General features: G+C 39.7%; 2 protein-coding genes across 4 annotated transcripts in view; both read right to left on the reverse strand.

Moving 5' to 3' along the window:
• thrb (thyroid hormone receptor beta) overlaps positions 1-24,481 on the reverse strand; it is a 100,622-nt gene that overhangs the window by 67,332 nt on the left and 8,809 nt on the right. For all 3 annotated transcript variants that reach the window (XM_049476017.1, XM_049476020.1, XM_049476019.1), the window contains exon 2: positions 11,751-11,852. The gene's annotated coding sequence lies outside the window, so the exon portion shown is untranslated. The remainder of the gene's footprint in view (positions 1-11,750; positions 11,853-24,481) is intronic.
• LOC125799413 (RNA-binding protein 6-like) lies at positions 17,843-22,176 on the reverse strand. Its single transcript, XM_049476021.1, has one exon. It carries the CDS (start codon positions 19,785-19,787, stop codon positions 18,429-18,431), a length of 1,359 nt encoding a protein of 452 aa, XP_049331978.1. The 5' UTR covers positions 19,788-22,176; the 3' UTR covers positions 17,843-18,428.

Consider the following 24,481-nt stretch of genomic DNA (forward strand, 5'->3'; position numbering starts at 1 on the left):
TTTTCTGGTGTGCAATAAATACATCAGCAATTATCAGTTTGAAATAACGGTTGCTGATAATCCTAATTCTGATATCATCATGCAACCCTAGTAATAAACGTGACTGGTGGAGTCTGGCTAGATTCATCTTTATAAAACATAAAAACGTCTCTGTAAGGCATCATGTCCTGCGTTCTTTACCCTTCATTAAAACACTAATTCCTGTCCCACGACATGTGGCACATCTGTTTAAATCAAAATGTTTTTATATATTTTATTCTTGGCTTAAAAAGTAAATATAAAATGTAGTAGCAAAAAAAAAAAAAAAAAAAAATCACGCACAAAATTAACAGGGTGTATTTAGGTGTATTCAGGATGACAAGTGAGTTTTTAGGCTTTTTTCTTGGTCACGACGTCATCGTGACGTTCAGTAGCTCCTCCATTTCCACTCACTGTTCCTTTTTTTTTTATGTGGATCTCCGTGGAAATCGTGGAGCACCCAAAGTGTACAGTAATTACGGTGCGCAGCAGTGGACAAATATCTATTTTATCATTTTATTAAAGGCAAGGAGACGAAACTCAGAGATGTGCGTCCGGACTGGACTAAAATGACCGGAGGAGCACGGAGTTCAGAGAAAAACAGTAGATAATTCAGCCTGTAATTTTCTCAGAGGACGTCTGAGAAATAAAACACCTACATGATCGTTCTGGACGGGAATAAAATCACAGAGGATAAAAGAAAAACACATTAAAGAGAAAATTACCCAGAACCCCCTGAGAAACTAATCCAGTCTGCACAGGGCTAATATCTACCCAGATTTAAACTATTTTCTTTCTAAACTATCACACAAAAAGCACATTTTTTTGTTTTTGGCCGGAAAGTGGTTTAAACACCTAAAAAGTGTGTATCCTGATGAGTGCTGACATCACATCAAACGCTGTCCTGGCTCACTCACCGGCGCTGCCCCAGAATCCTCTGCAGTCGTGTTAATGCTGCTCCTGAAGCAGCGCTGCAGCAGCAGGGAGGAGAAAAACGCTGCTTTAATACGGAGAAACCTGATCCTGCTCTCTTTGTGTCGCCGCTCTGTGCTCTACAAGAGGTGCGGACAAGAAACTATTTCCACTGCAGAAAAAAACACAACGCAGCACAAAGCAAAACGCCCGAGATCAAATCCCTCCTCAATCCCTCCTCACCAAACACACACACGCTTATTTCTATACTTATTTTATGTAAAACACAGTTTTTTGCTTTAGTTACGTTAGGTTACGTTATGAAGCATTTTAACCCTTAAACAGCAGCTTTAAACATTTTTGTTTGTGATGTTTAATTATTAAGACCTTGCTGCATAAATACTTATAATTTTTTTCTCTAAGTGTATTATTGGATGCATTTCAGTGTTTGAGACTTTATTCAGTCTACAGTCTACAGATATACTCACCTCTGAACAGCGCAAATGCTAGCGCTTAGCACTGTGGTTAGCGGGTAATGCTAATGCTGCTCCAGCAGCACTAGCTAGGGTTAGGAGCATGCTACATGCTGATAATACTCACCTATGAACAGGGAAATAACGGTTAGCGGCTAATGCTAATACTGCTCCAGCCTTAGTGCTGGAGAAACTTCACTGAAACTCATGTGTAACACTGTACTTCGGGGAGAGTTCATACGTAAGGAGCACCGGATTTTAAGGAGCTCTGTTGATTTTTGGGATTTTATTGGGAATTAAAGGACTTTAAAAGCACTTTATAGTGTGAAAAATACAGTAAATGAACCAATTAAACTGACAGAGGTTTAAAGTGTATTAAAAGAGTATTAATACTCCTCTACTGTAGCAAATCTACACTGTATTAATTTGCACTGTAATAGTTAAAGTAGCGCAGATTCTAAAACAACTCTGTTATTAAAGTGTTTGGATTGTATTGTTGTTAAACTGATGGTTTAACTTGAAAATCTTTATTTCAACACTTGAAGCTCATTTCCTGATTATTATGCTGTAGTCCTGGAACTAAGAAACAATGGAAAGTCTCAAAAAATATATATGTTCTTTTATTTTTTTCACCCATGTAACATGTTCATGAACAACTTTCTAAAGGAATTTATAAAACAATGTTTTTTTTAATGGACCCAAAAAAAAAAAACATTTTTCTTAATTTCAGTTGGTTTAGACAGGTGTTAACACTCCAGCCCCACTCGGAACAGAACCTACCAAACCGCTGGTCTTGTTGCGGCTCCAGCGAACCCTAATTCAATTTGCTGCTGGAAACAACAAACGAAGAGAATTCAAAACCAGAACATGAGTTTCACCACTCTACTGTTTTCAGAGCCACATGTTGTTCTGGCAGCTCAAACTGCTGATAATCAGAGAGTTTCAGCACAACGCCCTCAAAACACGGCCTGTTACTGACAGACTGAGCAACCTGATTACTACAGTACTCAGTTATAAAGCTGTAGATACCACACAACATAAAAAACATTCAAATATAGCCATTAATACCATTAATGAGTAATACATTTTATCATGGGAAAACTTGTGTACAGAAGGGCTGCGACTTGTGCAATAGAGCTAATAGAGAAAATAATACCAATAAAAATAAATAAATAAATAAGATAAAATTTAAAAATACCGTGATATACCGTGAAGCCATCAGAATCTTGAAAAATACCGTGATATAGAGCTGGCCAATTATGGCCAAAAAAAAAATCTTGATTATTTCACAAAAAAAACTAAACGATTTTCAATTTCAATTTATTTTTTTCCTTCTACTAAAATAAAATTTTTCTGGCAATTTTTAAATTGCCCATCACTACCGTAATATACATTTTTGATCATACCGCCCAGCACTAATTGAGATGCTTTTTTAGTATCAGTAAATCGTTCCACACAAGTCCTAAAGCCTCTGAAACAAGACAGACAACCGTCGTGCTTCCTCAGCGCTCGCTGCAGTCATGCCGTCTTTATCTGTACCCGTGTGGTTTACCCTTTCCTGTGACCTCCGCTGCCCACGCTCTCTCACCAAGCGTGCAGATAAACACAGCTTCCGGGAGAAAGCGCCCTAAAACAACACCAGTAATCTCCAACAATCCAACAATCCACTTCTTCACTAATACCTTCTTCTGGCCTGAACGCCCAGAAATCCGCCTCCAAACTACAGCTGCAGTTTCTCAAGACGCACAAGAATAATAATCCTTTCACTGTTTATTTAAACTTCAAACTGATTTAAGAGATTAAAACAGAGCACACATATAACTCTGTACGTACAGCAAGAAAATGCACACAAGCTACTGGTTAAAAATCAGGCAAGTTCTGAACAAAATCAGAGCGTCATCCTCTTTTCTCTCCCGCTGTTTCAGAGCTGATCTCATTACAAACTGAAAATACACCCAGATCACGCCGGCCGCCAGCGGCCTCATACACCCCCGCACCGCGAGCCCGGACTCAGGTTCACTTTCCAAATACTTTAATCAAACTCTTTCCTCAGATGACCTCAGAACCCTCCCCCGCTCACCCCGTGGCCTTAGCTGGTTTAGTGGAACAAACAACCAATTAAAATGCCTTTAGACTTTCAGAAAGACCCGAAAAAAACCCTTCAGAATCTTCTCCCAATTTAGCCACTCCCAATTCCAACCCAACAACCCAACCATCAATCAATCAATCTAACAACCCAACAATCTAAAAACCCAACAATCCAACAATCTAACAAACCAACAACCCAACAATCAATCAAACAATCCAACAATCTAACAAACCAACAACCCAACAATCAATCAAACAAACCAACAACCCAACAATCAATCAAACAATCCAACAATCTAACAAACCAACAATCTAACAATCAATCAAACAATCCAACAATCTAACAATCCAACAATCTAACAAACCAACAACCCAACAATCAATCAAACAAACCAACAACCCAACAATCAATCAAACAATCCAACAATCTAACAAACCAACAATCTAACAATCAATCAAACAATCCAACAATCTAACAATCCAACAATCTAACAAACCAACAACCCAACAGTCCAGTAAGCAGCCCCATTCAACTTTATTTACCTCATTTAAAATAAACATGGTGTAAAAATAACCTCCTTGTTTTTTAGTTAAAGAAATCCCTCTACTGAGTTTCCTTTGGCAGCTTCTATATCTCAAGATGTATTTAAAAATGTTGAAACAGTAATCCCATTAATCAACCCACTTACTTACTTACTTACTTACTTACAATTACACTCAAGGCTCTTAAGGACATTTACAATTACATTCTACACACACTTAACACACACACATTTAGAATATCCAATTTACACACGACTAACCTTGCAGTTCTAGTGCCAACTGGGCAAAATGTATGTAAGTCATAGAGGCATGTCTATAAGTATATAACAATCTCTCACAAAGGGGTGCAGTGTTTAAAAGTACCTAAAAGCTTTTTCTAGGGAAGAACTCTACACTTTCAGCAATGTCCCATCAAACCATACCTGTAACCATTTACATATCCGCTCGAGGCATAACTGCTTTAATGCATTATTATTATTTTATATTTTTAATTTTTTGTCAATGAGAATATTTTCCATATATTTCTCGGGTATATGAGGTCGTCAGCTGAGCAGGCAGTGTGTGGGCCGGGAGCTCCTTTCACAGTTTGTTTTAGTGAGGGGTTTGAGTTTCAGGCCTGGAGAGTCCCTCCACAGACCTCAAATCTCTCTCTCTCTCACTCTCTCTCTCTCTCTTTCTCAAAACTACACTTACAGTAATACTGTAATCACGCTCCAGACTGCCCACACTGAGCCACATAAACCTACACCAGCAGCTCTTCACCCGGATCAGCGCAGAAGAGCTCAAATCAATAAATCCAATATTCTTTAACAGGACCCCCCGCAGGACCCTGGCGGGGGGCTGCAGGACCGTGAGCTCAGTCAGGCTCAGGGCTGGATTTCCTCTGGATTGGGTCTTGTTTTCGTTGAGAACAGCGGACGCAGGACTGTTATTCGAAGAGCCACCAGAGATCCTGTGCTCCTCTTGGCTCGGTCAGGACTTCTCTGGAATGAGTCGTTTTTGGCTCAGGTTAGCGATATGTATAGCATAATCCGCTAAACCCATCCAGTCCTTTCCAGCCTATAAAAACAAACATTTAACCCATTAAACCCTCTAAACCCGAGGCTCCTAATGTGGGTCACCACGTCCCTCTTCTCTAGCGTAGCTTGTTTTCAGAGCAGCGTCTGAATAATTTACATTAGTTACTGAGAGTAAACTCCAGAGAAGAGCCTGCACTTCAGCTCCGGATGTGCATTCCTTATTTTTTACTCCTTAACACTAGAACTTGGGAGTTCATACTGTGTGTTTTTACTGTAGTTAAAGCCGATGTCTGTAAGTTTTGAGATTTGTAGGATTTGGGGGATTTTGGTCCCTCTCTGGTGAGAATGAGTAATTGCAGCGAGCATGCAGAAGAATCATTTTAAACTGGGTGGGTGTGATGCGGTCTCCTTTCAGAACAGATGAATCCGATTCCAGGTTTTTCACTCCTTCGTTTCTTTGGTTTTACTATGAGTGAATGGAGGAGCTACTGAGCTCTGAGTTTCCTCTTCTGAAGTCTCCGTTGCTCCACCAGCCGCTCGCGTTCAGTAAAACTGAGCCGGATCCTCTTTTAGAGGCTGTACGTGTGACGTAAGTACGTAAAGATGTAAAGACGCGTGACGTGACCAGAAGAAGAAGAACTCCCTTGAAAAGCGACCCGACACTGATTTATTTTTATGACAGAGGCATCATTAAGACTGTGTAAAACCGTGTTTCTCAAACTGTGGTATGGGTATGTGAAGCATCCCAAGGTGGTACACTAACTAGATGACCTTAGACAAAAAAAATTATTAAAACATTAAAAACTGAAATGTATGAAGTTAGCTGTATCTGTAATTTTCTATAATCTATCATTACACTAGTCAGTCTTCAGTTTTTAGCCTGTATTAGAATCTGAATATAATCTACACTTCAGTCCTTCACTCTCAGAACTACAGTTTTATCATTATTAACATTATATCAGTTTTATTGGTCCTACAGTAAAACCCTGTGGAACACCACAAGATGACCGAGGAAACAGATGAAACTCCTGATAAGTGCCAGTTTTATCATAATGTTTTTGATGGTGTTTGCGGTGACTGCACTTGAGGATACATTTAAAGTTCTTGAAATTCTTCTTTTAGGATTGATGGATAATTTTTATCTTTACTTAGTTGAGTAGTTCTTGCTTCTCATTATATGGATTAGATGTTTAGTTGCTTTTAGTTGAGTTTTTCCTAAGTTTGGACATAAAACTAACAATCCTCTACAGGAACCAAACTTGAAGACATCTTTAAAGACAAATTTTGGACAACCATATCTACAGTACGTACTTTAAAACATGATTTACGTGCCACATTAGTGATTAAACCATTTGTTCAATATGTTCAGTTCTGCCAATAATAAAAGGTTAGCACAAAGTAAATGATATGTCAGACACAACACAACGCTACAACACGACGCGCTGTGATACGACTGTAAACAATACGCTGTTTTGTTATTTCTCTTAGCTAATAATCCACCCCTGCAGGCTCTGTTTTCACCAGTGTCTCTGAATGAGACGTCCACAGCTGTGTTGACACACTGTCCCCGACTGTCTTCAGGCAGACAGGACTCTCTTTAATGGGGCTGGAAGTCCTGAATGGTGCACACTGTCCCTCTGAAGTTCCCTGTCTGGCTCCGGTCCTGCCAGTGTACTGTTCACTGCCTCTGTGCAAAAGTATTCATACCCCTTGAACCTATTCACAGTTCATCCCCTCACAACCTCAAACTTAAAAAAATGTATTTTATTGAGATTTTAGATTTTGTGTTAGACCAACACAAAGTAGCACATAATCAGCCCCTCCATTACAATTACAGCTCCAAGTCATCTAGAGACTTTTTTTAAGACATTTTCCTCCATTCTTCTTTATAAATCAGCTGAAGATCAGTCAGGTTGGATGGAGAGTGTTGGTCTGTGAACAGCAGTTTTCTCTCCACAGAAGATCAATGAGATTTAGGTCTTTAGGACTTTAACTGGATCATTCTAACACATGAATATTCTCTGATCTAAATCATTATAGCTCCACTGTAGCTCTGGCTGTATGTTTAGGGTCATCGTCTTGCTGGAAGATCTCGAGTCTTTTACAGCCTCCAACAGCTTTTCTTCTTCCAGGATTGTTGTGTATTTATTTATCTCCAAACATCTTCCCTCCATCAACTCTGACCAGCTTCCTAAATCTGTCCCTGCTGAAGAAAGAAAGAAAAGCTTCCCCACAGCATGATGCTTCTCCTGATCCATCTGATCTGTGGATCTCTGCAGCTCCTCCAGAGGGACCATGGACCTCTTGCTTGGCTGCTCTGATCAGTGCTCTCTCCTCCTTGCTGGATCCATCAGTTTGGGTGGATGGTTGGTTTATGTTTTGGTAGGTTTGTAGAAACAGTTTTAGTAGAATAACTTCTTCTCTCATTTTTGGATGATGGACTGATGGATAGAACAGAGCTGCTTGGGATGATCATATTGTAATAATAGGGCTGTTCTGTCTTAAAGGTATTCTATTATTTACTGTGAAGTTTTAAGTGTGTTTATTGTATAATTGTTTTAGTTAGCAGTTTATATCGTCGCTGTCCTATGAAAAACACTTCTCAATTTTTGTAAAGTTTTAGTTTACTACATCATTTCAACAGACAAACTGTTCCTTACACTGTGCCAAAATTTATTAATGCATAGACCAATAGAAACTCTTCAAAATGACCTGAAATAAACTCTTATTTACATTGACTTTTTTTGGAGATAAGTGTTTTTCATTGGACAGTGACGATATGCATGCACTAAATATTCTGCAGTATTATTTGCTGCATTATATTATTTTATGCTGTATTATTTATTTTGCCACATTATGATTATACTTTTATACTATTATACTATATTCCTGAAATTAATGAATTATTTTAGTTTTCCTATATCGCCATGTATATCGTTATCGCAAAAAGGGTATGAAATATCGTGATATTATTTTAGAGCCATATCGCCCACCCTCAACTGCAGATTACAGCACAGTACATTGTCATATTAACAACAATGTGCTTTAGAAATAAATTTGACTTGACTTTGACAATGTCACTTTCAGAAGCCACTAGATAGTGTGTGTGTGTGTGATTGTTTGCATTTGTGCTTCTTAAAGTGTGTGTGTGAGTGTGTGCATTTGTCCTGGTTTGGCTCAGTGTGGTCAGTATTAAGCGGAAAGACCGCAGCCTCCTCTCACACAGCTGGGTGAAGAGAAGGAGGTCTTTGTGTATCAGGAGACGTAAAGAGATCCTGCCTCTCTTTCTCTGAACCGACGCTAACGTGTATCCACACATGCTCTACACGTGTGTTCATCAGGACCCGCTTCAAACAAACCAGCGCCGAGGCTATACACAACACTAGCGCCCGGCTAATTCCAGCAGACGCCAGCGTGGTAGCCTCAAACACCTTCCCCCGAACTCTCCTCAGAGGCGGCGGGAGGCGCTGAACGGCAGGTCAGCCCACAGAAACACAATCCCATTTCCACGGGTCACGCTGACCTCACTTGCCTCGAGGCGGCGACTCTCGATCGGTTCTAGACGGAGGAGAAAGAGCGGCGACACAAAGCCCTTCTCTCTTCACCGCAGCGTCGGCTTTCAGACCGCGCCGAGGTTTACTCCGCTAGCTCTGACCCCACCGAGTCAATCTGAGGCTCGCCTCCCTCTGAGGCCAGGAAAATAAACTCGGCTGTTACGCGACACTGAGTTCGTTTACACGCACTTTATAATCCGATTACTGCTGAACACTGTTTAGTTACCGCTGTCAGTAGTTTAGTTTGTCAGTAATCTGATCGACGCGTTTAGATTAGGGCTGAGTGCTGGCAACAAAAAATAAACTTACAGCTCTGGATGGAAAAAAAAAAAACAAAGAGAGCACTTCAGTTGCTGCTTTCTATATTTTTTCTGCTATTTATAGGTTTATGTTTGAGTAAAATGAACATTGTTGTTTTATTCTATTAACTACAGACAACTACAGATTTCTCCTAAACTGCAAATAAAAATATTAACTGGTCATTTAGAGCATTTATTTATTTATTTGAAGTAAATGAGAAATGACTGAAACAACAAAAAAAGAGGCTTTCAGACCTCAAATAATGCAAAGAAAACAAGTTCATATTCATAAAGTTTTAAGAGTTCAGAATTAACCCTGATGGTTTTAGTTTTTTTCATGCATCTTGGCATCATGTTCTCCTCCACCAGTCTTACACACTGCTTTTGGATAAATAGAGAGAGAGAGAGAGAGAGAGAGAGAGATCAACACTGACAGAAAATACTGAAGGGAATTTGCTGGAATCCAACCATCCCTTGTGTTCTAGCAGCTCCGAGCAAATAAGCTGACACACCAGCACATGCTAACACTAACGCTAACACTAACGCGAGCCAGATAAATCAGTGTGAGAACAGGGACAGTTCTCCTTCTTCTAATTGGTTTAGAGGAATCGTAGCGCTGCCGAGGCGCAGACAGCTCACTCGCTCCTCACAGTTCTTGGAAAAGAAAGGAAAACAGAAGACATGATCTCGTTACAGAGCCGCTAGCGAGCGAGCGAGAGAGCGAACATGTTTAGCAGATAGCTGCTGATGGGAGGATGCCATCTCAGGTCTGTGAAAGGGTGTGAAGGGCACGGGGTGTTCACAATCTCCTCCTAACACCACTTTAATAAACACAGACATGCGACCCTGATGATCCTTCAGGTTCTTCCTCTGAACGAAAGCCGGCGTTTTCAGTTATACTGAGCATAATAAAAGCATGCAGTCATAATTACACTAGTTGTGCAACACATTTACACTGGTGAAACATGAAGTGAGAACCATAAAGGGTCATTTATATTAACCGTTAGTTACTGAAGCCTCTGTCCATGTTTGTGCATGCCCTCTGGATGCACACAGAGTGTGATAAACACGGGAGCAGTAAAACAAGCGTACAACTACAATCACTAAAATATTAATTTCTTTATACATATGTGAGGTATAAATGAGGCTTGAACTCTGACAATACAAGACGTAAGGCCCTATCTTACACCCTGTGCAAGGACCATCACAGCGCTCATTGCTAGTTTACACCCTGCCAACATCAACTTGGCCCTGTTGCACATTTCCTGTTAAAAGCGCTCTGATTAATGCAGGCGGATCGCTAATAACACACGAAACTACAGGCCAGAGTTCTCTTTCCTATTCTAATCTATTCTTATCCCACCACCCCGACTATAACCCACAGCAACTCAGCCCAATCAACTCTCTGTCCTGCCCCACCCCTAAACCCAAACATCACTCGGTGCCCCTCAGAACCAACCCACCCCTAAACCCATATATCACTGTAATGAAACTAACCCAAACAACCCTCCCATTTTGTGCAGCATTATTAAAATTTGAGCTGAGGGTGGAGTCGGCTAAAATCAAGGCGATTAGTTACCCTTTAATGCAGATGCTAATGCTGATGCTAATGCTGATGCTAATGCTAATGATGTTGATGTTACCTAAATCTGTTGTGGTAATTCCAGTGACTAATATGCAGATCACAGTTTATAGAACAACACTGAGACTGAAACTGAATCACTGACTGTTAAAAGTCTTCCTGAATTCCATTCACAGACAAGACAGTGCTTTAAATAGGTGTTAAAAAGATGTAACTTACGTGTGTACGTGTGTACGTGTGTGTTTGTGTGTGTGTGTAGTGTGTGTGTGTGTAGTGTGTGTGTGTGTGTGTGTGTGTATGTGTGTGTGTGTAAGTGTCAGTATAAGTGTGTGTGTGTGAATAACAGAGAGCGAGCAAAGCAGCAAAAAGAGGGAAAAGAGAAAGGGAGCATGTAAGGACTGTGATTCACAGAAGCCCAGCGAGACCCAGACTGATTACATAACCATTCAGCCAAGTCTCTCTGTCTCTCTCTCTCCCTCCGCCCCCCGTCCCTCTTCCTCCGTCTCTCTCTCTTTCGCACTTTCTCTCTCTCTCTCTCTCCATCTCTCTCTTTAAAAAAGCTCCCTCTCTCTGTCTCTCTCTCTTTCCCCTCTCTCTCTCCCTCTCTTTCTCTCTCAGTCTCTCTCTCTCTTTCTCTCTTTCTCTCTTTCTCTCTTTCTCTCAGTCTCTCTCAGTCTCTCTCAGTCTCTCTCAGTCTCTCTCTCTCTTTCTCTCTGTCTCTCTCAGTCTCTCTCCAAAAGCTCCCTCTCTCTTTCTCTCCCTCTTTCTCTCTCTTTCTAAAAGCTCTCTCTCTCTATGTGTGTGTGTTTTATAGAAAGAAAGAAAGAAAGAAAGAGAGAAAGAAAGACAGATCTCCAACAATCCAAATCTCCCCAGATTGATGTTAAACATCTCGAGTTTTGCGTCTTTAAAGTGATTGAAACAGGAGGAATAAGGAGGGATCTCCCAGGCGAGCGGTATTCTCCTCAGAGCTGCATCTCACAGGAATAATTAGCTCTAAAAACAGCCTCACATTTGTTCTTTTTCACGTGATAAAGAGAGAGAAGCTCTGTGTCGTCGGTTTAGGCCTGTAAAAGCTCTGCTCTGAACACAGGCGTTCAGCTCCGCGCCGCTGATTACCCAGCGCTAATCTGAAGCGAGGGGAATAACACATGAGCACAGGCCTCCTCTTTACACGCTCATAATCCTGAATCCAGCAGATCATCACTAAAGCCCTTTACTCTGAGAACAAGACCAGCGAGGACTAATGAATAATTACCAACCTGAGACTCCAGAAGCGCCGAGAGGAAACGGTGGCTAATAGCGCTGGAGGAAGACGTTCAACAGCCGAGGAGCTGCAGGTCCTCTTCTGTCCATGTCGTGATCTGTGAAAAACCATCCAGACCATTATAAAGAGCATGCAGAGCACAGAGAGACAGCTGTTTAAAAACGCATTAGCATGAGAATCTCCATAAGGAAAATAAAAACAATGATAAAAACAAAACGCTGTCTGTCTCTGTGCTGTAGAACGAGAGACAGACAGAATACAGCTTTTAAACAGACGCTCTGTTGTAGAACGCTTAAATCTGCAGGCTGACCAATCAGATCGCATTATTATTATTATAGAATTCAGGGGTTGTAATATATTACAATATATATTGATATACTGATACTGGTACTGAGTATCTGTCCAACTACTACAGCAGTAGAGCTGCAACTAATGATTATTTTGGTAGTCGACTAATCTGATGATTATTTTTTTGATTAGTCGATTAATTAACGATTATTTCCACCATGTCCTCCATCTCTAAAAACAATAAAAAAACAGCTGAGCATGAGATTTAAAAGGCATTTAAATGTCTAGTTATTGTTTAATCATAGAAAGTACTGATATTTAGTAGAGTAAATATGTTTATTAGAGTAAATATGTAATCTTTTCTTTTGAGAGATTTACTAATCTCCAGCACTTATAATGCAGCACTTGTACTGCAGGACTGATCAAAATTAACGATTAGACGACAATGAAAGTTGGAGTCGACAAATTTAAATAATCGACATTGTTGATTATATAGACTAATCGTTCTCAATTCGGTAAAATTAAAGAAACACATCATTTTTAAGTGATGTCTTATTTTTATTAGTATTATTATACATCCAGAGCTGTATGTCATAAATAAGATTAGATAAGATAACATAAATAAGAGTGTTACAGATTAGTCCATATTGTTGCATGTCTATTGTTAGCAGCGTAAAAGTGCTAATAGTGCAGAAGGTTTTTACACTGTGTGTAGCTCCTGCTGAAGGATCAGAGCAGTGAATGGGAGTTTTAAACCAGGCTGAGCATAAATTCAGCAGTAAGAGTGATAATGGCCTCCCGCAGTAAAACAGAGGTTCTGGCAAAATACAGACAGTTTCAATACCTTACATCTGTCTTTATTAAGCGTGTGCTGAGCTGCAGTCTGCATGTTGAGCAGATGATATTCGGCTGATATACAGATCTGAGAGAGAGTTTCAGGTCTTATAGCTGATGTTAATTCGCTGAAGAACCTGATTAATAAAGGAGGAAAACAGGAGAGGATGGGAGGATGCTGAGGCTGAGTTTAAATGAAGTTTAGTACAGCAGCTATCTCTCTCTCTCTCTCTCTCTCTTCATCAATAATTCATCAGATCCATCCACCTCACATCTCAATTTGCCTCTGTTCTCTTCTGCAGCCCAAACACCAGCCCATATACATATCTCTCTCTCTCTCTCTCTCTCTCTCTCTCTTTCTTTCTTTCTTTCTTTCTTTCTCTTCGCCATAGATGCTCCAAACAGTGAATATTTATAATCACAGAACTTCTGAATCAGTTTCTCTGATTTTGCTATTTATAGGTTTATGTTTGAGTAAAATGAACATTATTGTTTTATTCTATAAACTACAGACAACATTTCACCCAAATTACAAATAAAAATATTCTCATTTAGAGCATTTATTTACAGAAAATGAGAAATGACTGAAATAACAAAAAAGATGTAGAGCTTTCAGACCTCAAATAATACAAAAAGAAAACAAGTTCATATTCATAAAGTTTTAAGAGTTCAGAAATAATCAATATTTGGTGGAATAATCCTGGTTGGTTTTTAATCAAAGTTTTTTTCATCCATCTTGGCATCATGTTCTCCTCCACCAGTCTTACACACTGCTTTTGGATTTGGAACTATATGCTGCTTTACTCCTGGTGCAAAAACTCAAGATTTTCTTCATGGTTTGGATGACTTTAGTATTTATTTACAATGCAGAATATTTAATATATATAGATAGAGAAAATACACAGAATTTTAGGTGTGTTTAAACTTTTGACACTACAACATCTCACAGAGTTATTAGCCGTTAGCCAGTCAGATAGCCCTGCTCCTGGTGAAATATGTGGGCAAGATCTGCAGGTTTTAGATGTGTTTCAAGGTTGAACCGACCTTGTATCTATGAAGGCTCATCTTCAGGCCTCAGCAGACTGAGTCTGACAGTGGCATAAACAACATATATAAACCAGTATAAACCGCTATTTCCCCGTTCAGAGGTATCGGCCTGTAGCCTGCTGCTAACCCCAGCTAGCACTGCTGGAGCAGCATTAGCATTAGCAGCTTACTGCGCTAAGCGCTAGCTCTTTAGACGTTCAGAGGTGAGTATTATCAGCCTGCTTCCTGCTGCTAGCCCCTGCTAGCAATGCTGGAGCACCATTAGCATTAATTTCTAACCGCTAGTTTTGTTTACTAAGCTTAGCTTTACTTCACTTAGTTATCTGAAACCTACATATCCAACTTCATTTCAGGCTTCATTTCATCCTCCTCTGATATGAAGAACACAGCGCTTATAAACTGCATTCTCTCCCAGGCTGTGAGATATTAAACTTTTCATCTCCAGCTCTAATCAACCCCTCACTGATCTGCCTGATTACTCCCGTCAGAAGGGTTTGATTAGATGAATGAGCTGAGGTGTTGGATCAGGGTTTAAAGGTGAAACCTGCAGGCAGTAATCAGCAGGAGGAGGGCTGCTGACCACTGCGGTTTATAAAACGTAACGTACAGTTAAAAACCACCATTAAATCTACACAGAAAAATACTCTTCTCTGAACCGAGGTTATTATAGATAATGAAAACAAACCAAATACAACATTTCGTTAATTCAAATAAATAATAACGATTATTAAAAGAAAAAAAAACAGTAACTGAATTAAGAACTTGAGAAATTGAGTGTTTATAAAACTAACTACAACATACTGGAATTATACTTAGAATATAAAAAGCGCTGTTCCCAAAAGAGCAGTTTTACACGATCTGTGATGTCACTTCCTGTTTACAGTCCCACACTAGATTCTATTTATGGAATTTGAATATGACCACAAGAGATATAAAAGCATGTGTCCTTTAGTGGAAATGGTGTACTCCAAATAAAGTCCAAATAAAACAAAACTGGATGTTTTTTAAAATGATCAGTTTCTCTGATTTTACTATTTATAGGTTTATGTTTGAGTAAAATGAACATTGTTGTTCATGTTATGTTATAGACTTATTGGTACCACTTTAAAATAAGACTACCATTACAATTTTACTTACTTTTCAGGGATATTTATTCTATTTGATATTTTTTTATAATTATTTATATTTATATAAATGGCAAATCATTATAATATTATATGGAGAAATGTTTGCTGACCTTGGCCAGAATATCAGCTCTGTTTAAAAACACAGCAGTTATATATATATTTATTTATTTATTTATGTTATTACTATTAGGATGTTTTATGTTTTATAATGTATTATTTCAATTCGAACGTCTGAATCTGAATATTCTTGAAACATTTTAAGTTCACTAGTCCATTCTTTGTTAACCTAAGTAATTGTATTATATTAAATCATTATTTTAGCAGAATAAAATGATAAAAATGGTCTTATCATTTGAAAATAATATTGATTATCGTAATTAATTTTAGGACAGTATATCGTACACTCAAAAGTAGTTATTGTGAGAGGCCTAATCACTGCCTCGCTCCGTCACTCTGCTTCTCTGCATTAGAGAATAGAAGTTAATACGGGAACGGAGGATCCGCTGGGTTCTCGCCTTTAGAAAAATGTTTAAAAAAGACTATTTTTTGATCCATTTCATCTTCTTGTTTTTCGCGTGACCCTCTGTGACCCTCCGTGACCTCACTCCTCCACAGGCGTCTGGTTTGAGCGAGATGGAGACGTGGAAATAAATGAACATATCGACAGCAGATCAGAAGCACCTGCTCCAGAGAAAGAGCCATTAAAGGAGAGGAATCTGAACGAATGACTGAATTTATGAATTATGGCTTCTGAGAAGCTGAGAAACGTCTTCAGAGAAACTCCTGCTCTGCTCTGTGGAGATCTGTAGCAGCGGTTAGCATTAGGAAGCGTGAGTCATCACTCTGCTAAATCCTATAAATAATGAAGCAGCGCCGCTTCTGAGAGATTCAGAGTCTTTAGAGATTATTCTACTTCTACTTAACGCACTTCTATTGATCAGAAACCTGCAGGTGGTGATGGGAAAATTATTCTGACATAAACTGAAAAGTCATTTATAGCGCATTTTCACCATTTGTTCTCATAAGAACAATAGTATTTTAGCAATCTAGCCTTCGTTTCCACCAGATTTACTAAAACCATCAAAACATCACATCGTACGTCAAAAACAGAGGGAATTTGCTGGTTGCTGGAGGGAATGTCGTCATAATTCACGCTAAAAAACCTAGTATTCTTTGGTTTCAGCTGCAAACAAGCGTTCCTGGTTCTGAAACTTACTTTTATTGTTGCAAACAAGTTCAAAATTAGGTTCGCAAACCAGATCAGAGTGATTTGGCTTAAAATATTGGCTTAAAATAATCATTATCAATTGCAAAAATAGAAAAGAAATGATTCATAGAGAAAAAAAAGTTTTAAAAATATTATCTTTTTCTCTGAATAACAATAACCATCAATAAACAACTGAGAACTTAACAAAACAACACACCACTTTTGTTTACATAAAAAAAACTAAAAATTGCTTAATATAGAAGAGTGCTTCTAGAATTTCTTCTAGAATTATTTTAGAATAGGTCTATGTTCTATACACAACATGTTCATGAAGTTCTTCACACAAAGATAAAGATCTCTTAACTCTTTTAGAATAAGCCTTTTAAAGGCTCTGTCACTTTTATGCAAATCATGTAACCATATTTGTATGCTGAGCGTTTACCACAAATTAGTGTTAGCTTGTGCTAAATGGAAAAACACGCACAAGCTACTTCATGCTTATCTGCATGCTTATCAATCACAACAGTTTTCATTTGAATGTTTTTACATCTCCCTCATCTGCTGATTTGCCACGGACAGTAGTTACAGATCCCTCCCTCAGACAAAGTCTGCAGGCTAATGCTGCTGTGTACAGTCTGAGAAGAAACATTACAGTCATTTAGCATCACCAGTCCAATCACAGCCTGGAGATCCAGCTTTTACTTGGGTTACCAAGCAACAACCTTCTAAACCTTCTAGAAGTTTCCGCCCACTTTTAACGATTAAAGCAACGATTAACACTTTCTCTGAAGCAGCGAACAAAAGCAGCCTGTTATTATCTTAAACCCAGCGCTGGCTCAGTGCCTGACGCTAATGTGGGCTTCAGACATCTGAGCCACTTTCTGCTGGAGTCTTCCTGCATCCTGAAGAGAAACAACTCAGTTTCAGAGCTGAAACTGAAGAACAGGAGTGAAAAAAACAGATCAAGAAGATCAAAAGTCACCTTTAAATAACCGAGAACTCTTTTACAAACACGAGAAACAAAAACTTCTCTTCTTCTCCTCACCCCGTGCGAGTTCTGCTCACTCTGATTCCCTTCAGAACTAATCTAATTAGCTTTATTTGGGCTTTAATTCCCAAACTGAAGAGAAAAACAAGCCGTTGTTTAACTCAACCCCGACCCACTACACTTCACATGATAAACAAGAGCTTCCCTTCTTTCTCTCCTTCTTAGAGAGCTCTTCGCTTTCTCCGGATTTGAAGGTTCTGGGTCAAACTGGTCCAGACCCGTGGTGTGACTGCGCTGGATCCGGACTATAGTCTGATGAAGCTGAAGAGAATCATGTACTGTTCTAAACTGAACTGTTCTGAACTGAACTCTTCTGAACTGTTCTGAACTGAACTGGACTGGACTCGACTGTTCCGAACTGAGCTGTTCCGAACTGAGCTGAACTGTTTCGAACTGAACTGGACTGAAATGGACTGAACTGTTCTTAATTGGACTGAACTGTTCTGAACTGGACTGTTCTGAACTGAACTGAACTGTTTCGAACTGAACTGGACTGAAATGGACTGAACTGTTCTTAATTGGACTGAACTGTTCTGAATTGGACTGTCTCATCTGCATCCCCACGCTATCAGAGGCTGATACACTGCTCAGCCCGATCAGCTCATCCTCTTGCCCCGCCCCTAAACCCATACATCACTCAGTTCTTTGTTTCTGTTTCTACGCTGTTGTGTTGCATTGCTGAATCTTTACAGACACACTGATTTATTTATTTTACTATGTGAGCAGAAAATATCACGCTCTGATGAACTATGACAAACAAGTAAAGCATGGAGGAGAAAACAGCAGCAGAACAGAGGAGGAGAGAGACAGCATGCTTCATGTTCCATTTGTTACACATTTACCAGATAAAGAGCTCTGATTGGTCCGGACATTTGTTTCTGAGACACACAATGGACACTGCTGAAGACAGCTTCTGCTGTTTACTAGATCTGTCTGTGTGTGTGTGTGTGTGTGTGGGTATAATGGTGTGTGTGTGTGTGTGTGTGTGTGGTGGGATGAACAGCTGTGACCCGTCACCCAAGACAGCCAGTGGTCATGAAGAGCCCTGTGTTTTGGCCAGTGTTCAGACGGACCTCTGGCTTCCGGCCAGTCAGCTGTTCGGTGGAGGCTGTGGTGCCACGCTCATTCACTATCACTATACTCACTATCACTATACTCACTATCACTATACCATCTATCTCTATACTCACTATCACTATACTCACTATCACTATACTCTCTATCCCTATACTCACTATCACTATACTCTCTATCTCTATACTCACTATACTCTCTATCCCTATACTCACTATCACTATACTCTCTATCTCTATACTCACTATACTCACTATCACTATACTCTCTATCTCTATACTCACTATACTCACTATCACTATACTCTCTATCTCTATACTCACTATACTCTCTATCCCTATACTCACTATCACTATACTCTCTATCTCTATACTCACTATACTCACTATCACTATACTCTCTATCTCTATACTCACTATACTCACTATCACTATACTCTCTATCTCTATACTCACTATCACTATACCATCTATCTCTATACTCACTATCACTATACTCACTATCACTATACTCACTATCACTATACTCACTATCTCTATACCATCTATCTCTATACCATCTATCTCTATACTCACTATCCCTATACTCACTATCCCTATACTCACTATCCCTATACTCACTATCCCTATACTCACTATCCCTATACTCACTATCCCTATACTCACTATCCCTATACTCACTATCCCTATACTCACTATCCCTATACTCACTATCCCTATACTCACTATCCCTATACTCACTATCCCTATACTCACTATCCCTATACTCTCTATCCCTATACTCTCTATCCCTATACTCACTATCACTATACTCTCTATCACTGTACTCTCTATCACTGTACTCTCTATCCCTATACTCACTATCCCTATACTCTCTATCCCTATACTCTCTATCCCTATACTCACTATCACTGTACTCTCTATCACTGTACTCTCTATCACTGTACTCTCTATCACTGTACTCACTATCACTATACTCTCTATCCCTGTACTCTCTATCCCTATACTCACTATCCCTATACTCACTATCCCTATACTCACTATCACTGTACTCACTATTACTGTACTCACTATTACTGTACTCACTATCACTATTCACACTATCACTATACTCTCTATCCCTGTACTCACTATCCCTGTACTCTCTATCCCTGTACTCACTATCCCTGTACTCTCTATCACTGTACTCACTATCACTGTACTCACTATCACTGTACTCACTATCACTGTACTGGTTATGGGGTTGGGTATGGGGTTGGGTATGGGGTTGGGTATGGGGTTGGGTATGGGGTTGGGTATGGGGTTGGGTATGGGGTTGGGTATGGGGTTGGGTATGGGGTTGGGTATGGGGATGGGGTTGGGGATGGGGTTGGGAATGGGGTTGGGATTTGGGGAATGATTTGGGCATGGTAATGGGGATGGTAATGGGGTTGGGAATAAGGATGGTAATGGGAATGGGGATGGTAATGGGATTTGGGATGGGGAATGGTTTGGGGATGGGGTTTGGGATGGTATTAGGGATGGTAATGGTAATGTATTGAGGTTGGAAATGGGTTGGGGATGAGTTGAGGTTGGGGATGAGTTGGGGATGGGAATGGGGATGAGTTGGGCTGAGGCTAGGTATAAGGATGGATTGGAATCTGGAGGGTTATCATCTAAACCTCCTGAAAAATCTGTGGTGATGCCGGCCTAATTATAACGTACACCAGGGAACCATAATAAAGATCAGAGATCTTCCTCAAAAAGGGTTTTCATGTTTTTATTAATCAACCTTGTTAAAGCCTCGTTATGTGAGGTGAGCACAGTCAGCACCATGCAGGTAATCTAATTTGAGTTTTCTGTTATTCGTGATGCTATTGCAGCTCTTTTGGCGTGTTTAACATGAAAAACTCTTATTACGATACACTAAAAGATGTATTCTCTTGTCTTACAAGCTCATTCATACAGATCAGCTCACTGAGCCTCTGCTGCAACACGTCTGAGCGACGTCTTCATGCTGCATGACTCTCAGGCATGTTTGAGAAAACCACAGCCGGCGTTTGTTGTCAAACCCAGGAGCCGCCGCCGGCTGTAAACAGAGGCCGGCGTTATGTAAGCGATCGGAGGTGCTGAGTAAGGAGGAGCAGGAACTCACACCCTGCGGTGCAGAGTCTCCTCCTCAGAGAGAGCACCTTCCAGAAAAGCTTGGTAATGAGAAACTCGAAACACCAGCAAAAACAGCAGCCCTGGAGAGAAACCTTCTGCATTAAACACTGCAGGAAGCACATTTCAGCCTGGATTTACATCCAGTTTGCATCTATAGGGTTGGAAGAAATGCAGTATAGAATTTTGCATGGTATAGAATTAACAAAGAGGAGGTATATATACAGAATATAAAGTATTTTGCAAATGTTTTAATGACCTGTGGGACTTTCAGTAAAGAAAATGCTTCTTATCTGTGCAGTAAGTGTTTATTATCTCAGTAAAACACATTACAGCACTTCAATAAATACAAACAGCAATTTTACAAAAAGCCAAACGTTTTCCTTAAAACAACAAAACATCTCCTAATCTCTCCTCCTCATCTAATAGAGTTTAATAAAGTTATTTATTTCTAGTTCTCATCATATTAATCATCACCTGGTTTGGTAAATTGATAAATTGGTAAATTGGTAAATCAGGTGAGCTGCTGACGGAACTGAACATATATATACACATGCTGTCTGAGGAGCATCCAGGAGAAATCTGGAATCTCTACACTTTACACTGTTTTTCAGCTCAGCTCACAGGATATAAAACATACTTATAGTTAAAAATTAGAATGAGAATATGGTTAAAATTCACTTTACTGTATCAATGTTTATTTGCATCTGTTCAGATCATATGAGATAAATGGATTAGTGTCATTTGCTTTGGTGCCTAAAACTTTCTCACAGTACTGCATGTGAAATACTAAAGCTACGCTTGATTTGCAAGAACTGCACAAGTCTTTTATCACAGGGCACCGGCCTCCCAACACCAGCAGGTCACTTGAGGACATGCTGACCCCAAAGACGCGAGGAAACAGCGGCCGAAACGAACCCAAACCCGGGCGACCCGCCGTCTCCACGCTCCAGAAACTGATCCAGAGCCCTGAGGGCTTCTGGCCGACTGAACCGGACCAGCGGCTCCCTGCAGGTACTGAGAACAAAACAGACTCACGCAAAGAACCAGATAAACAAAGGGGAGAGAGAGAGAGAGAGAGAGAGAGAGCAGAAAAGATAAACGAGAGCAGCGAGGGGCGAGTTTAGTCTCAGATCTACCTCAGCGCAGTGGGGGGATTTCTAAACGGCGCTGATTCTGAGTTGCGTAATGAACTCCTGAGGAGAGCGAGAGAAACACTGCAGATTAGCTGTAGCTAACTGAGGTCCAGCTAGGTGACCTTAAAAAGAGAGGGAAGAGAGAGAGAGAGAGAGAGACAGGGAGAGAAGGGAAGAGAGTGAGCGGGAGAGGAAGGGAAACAGAGAGAGACAGACAGAAAGAGAGGGAGAGATGGAGAAAGGGAAAGAGTGAGAGAGAGAGAGTGTGAAAGAATGGGAGCGAGAGAGAGATACATAGCCAGGAAGAGAAGGGAAGAGAGGAAAGGAAGAGAGAGAGAGAGAGAGAGAGAGAGAAAGAGAGATAGAGCAAGAGAGGTAGAGAGATAGAGGGAGAGAGAGAGAGAGAAAATTACATAGTGTCTGTTCATTCTGTTCTATCTGATACGGAAAGAGCTCACGGCCCTGGAAGTTGTGCAGGAGAATGAGAGCTTGATGACTTAGGAATGGAAAAGTGTGTGTGTGTGTAGTGTGTGTATAGTGTGTGTGTGTGTATAGTGTGTGTGTGTGTGTGTGTATAGTGTGTGTGTGTTTAGATGCTTTTTCACTTCAAATAAAAAAAAAAATCCAATAAAACACCCTGCTGAACAGGTGTGTTGTGTAGGTATAGGGGTTAGGGCTGGGTATCAAAATTTAATAGCAAAAAGGTAACAAGAGAGACCAAGGTACGTGGAGAGTTTACACTGTGAGGAACATGTCCAAGTGCTCTAAAGTCTGACTCTTCTTCTAAACAGTCATCCACACATCCGCAATTTCAAAGATATTAGAACACAGTAAAAAATCTCTAATCTATATCCCTATCCAGACGGGATTAGTTAATTTTCTCTTTTATGAGGGTCCTCTGTGATTTTATTCCCGTCCAGAACGATCATGTAGGTGTTTTATTTCTCAGACGTCCTCTGAGAAAATTACAGTCTGAATTATCTACTGTTTTTCTCTGAACTCCGTGCTCCTCCGGTAATTTTAGTCCCGTCCGGACGCACATCTCTGAGTTTCGTCTCCTCGCCTTTAATAAAATAGATATTTGTCCACTGCCGCACACCGTAATTACTGTACACTTTGGGTGCACCACGGTTTCCACGGAGATCCACGTAAAAAACACACAACAGTGAGTGGAAATGGAGGAGCTACTGAACGCTGCAATGATGTCATGTGACCGAGAAAAACAAAACAAAAAAATAAAAAAATAAACTCACTGGTCCTCCTGTTTTTTATAAGCAGTCCGGATGCAAAGTCCAGAGTTTCATCAAGTTTTACTGAGTAGAAGTGTGAAGTATTTTTCACAGACGTCCCCCTAAGAAACTAATCCCACACAGATAGGGATTTAAAGTGATTTACACCATTAATAGAAATATAATTTATGATTTATAATAACAACAATAATAATAATAAAATAAACACTTAAGAAATATGTAGGTATTAAAGAAAAAAATATATCTAAAAAATTAAGAGTGATGTGGGGTAATCAGACTGATGTGTGTCTGAAACAGAATGTTTCTACAGATTAGCTCTAAATTAAACATGGCTCCAGATTGACGGCGTAAAGCTGATAGCTGGACTGGAGCTCTAGCTCATATCAACAACTGATAAAAGACTGGAGCTTTTGGAAAGGTCAGGACTCCAAATCTCTCGGAAGAGGAGCCACACAACAATCAGAAGTTCATCAGATACAGATTACAGGACACTATGAAATATATCTGTAATATAAACCCTGTGGGAGGGCTCTGACCTTCGGTATGCAGATATTAGAGCTTATTTGCTCAGGATGTTCTATATAACGCTCTCCGAAAACACTTTCAGTTTCTGTATCAGTTTCTCTGATTTTGCTATTTATAGGTTTATGTTTGAGTAAAATGAACATTGTTGTTTTATTCTATAAACTACAGACAACAGCATTTATTATTTGCAAAAAAATGAAATAACAAAAAAAAAAAGATGCAGAGCTTTCAGACCTCAAATAATGCAAAGAAAACAAGTTCATATTCATAAAGTTTTCATGCATCTTGGCTCGTGCATCATGTTCTCCTCCACCAGTCTTACACACTGCTTTTGGATAACTTTATGCTGCTTTACTCCTGGTGTAAAAATTCAAGCAGTTCAGTTTGGTGGTTTGATGGCTTGTGATCATCCATCTTCCTCTTGATTATATTCCAGAGGTTTTTAATTTGGTAAAATCAAAGAAACTCATCATTTTTAAGTGCTCTCTTATTTTTTTTCCAGAGCTGTAAATCTGCATTTTTTTTTTTTAATAGTAAGAGATGTAACACTTTGATCAGATCATCAGGTTTGACCAAAAAAGCAGGATATGTGCTCTTCCCCCAGAACAAGTCAGAACAGGTATTTTTATCTGAAGCTCCATCTAAAATCACTCTTCCTTTCCCTATCACAGTCAAATGAACCGTAGCGAGAGGCTGAAAACGCTCTCCAGTTTATCCGTCAGGCCAAGAAATAAAACCCAAAAAACTTTCATTAGCTTCTGTAAAAGAGTAGAACATTTGTACTTTCCATAATCTTTAATTCCTTTCTCCCTCTGTTCTTGTTTTTAGCTATGGCCTCCGCTGAAGTTCAGCAGAACAACAAAAACAACAGATCTTTGTAAAATAAGGAGAGAGAAAAGACCCAGGAGAGCAAAAACACCAAAAACTGCCTAATACAGAACATCAGGAGTGAGCTATATCATATCGTACGCATTAATATCACCAATAAATTGACATGACTTCAATAATTTTAATAATCGTGATATCGTCCACCTTTATTAGGAAAAATG

Source organism: Astyanax mexicanus, chromosome 3 (assembly GCF_023375975.1).
Source record: "Astyanax mexicanus isolate ESR-SI-001 chromosome 3, AstMex3_surface, whole genome shotgun sequence".
Classification (NCBI taxonomy): domain Eukaryota; kingdom Metazoa; phylum Chordata; class Actinopteri; order Characiformes; family Acestrorhamphidae; genus Astyanax; species Astyanax mexicanus.

Excerpts from the sequence above, each read along its gene's own strand:
- LOC125799413 (XM_049476021.1), bottom strand. The coding sequence starts at position 19,787 with ATGCCCAAATCATTCCCCAAATCCCAACCCCATTCCCAACCCCATCCC.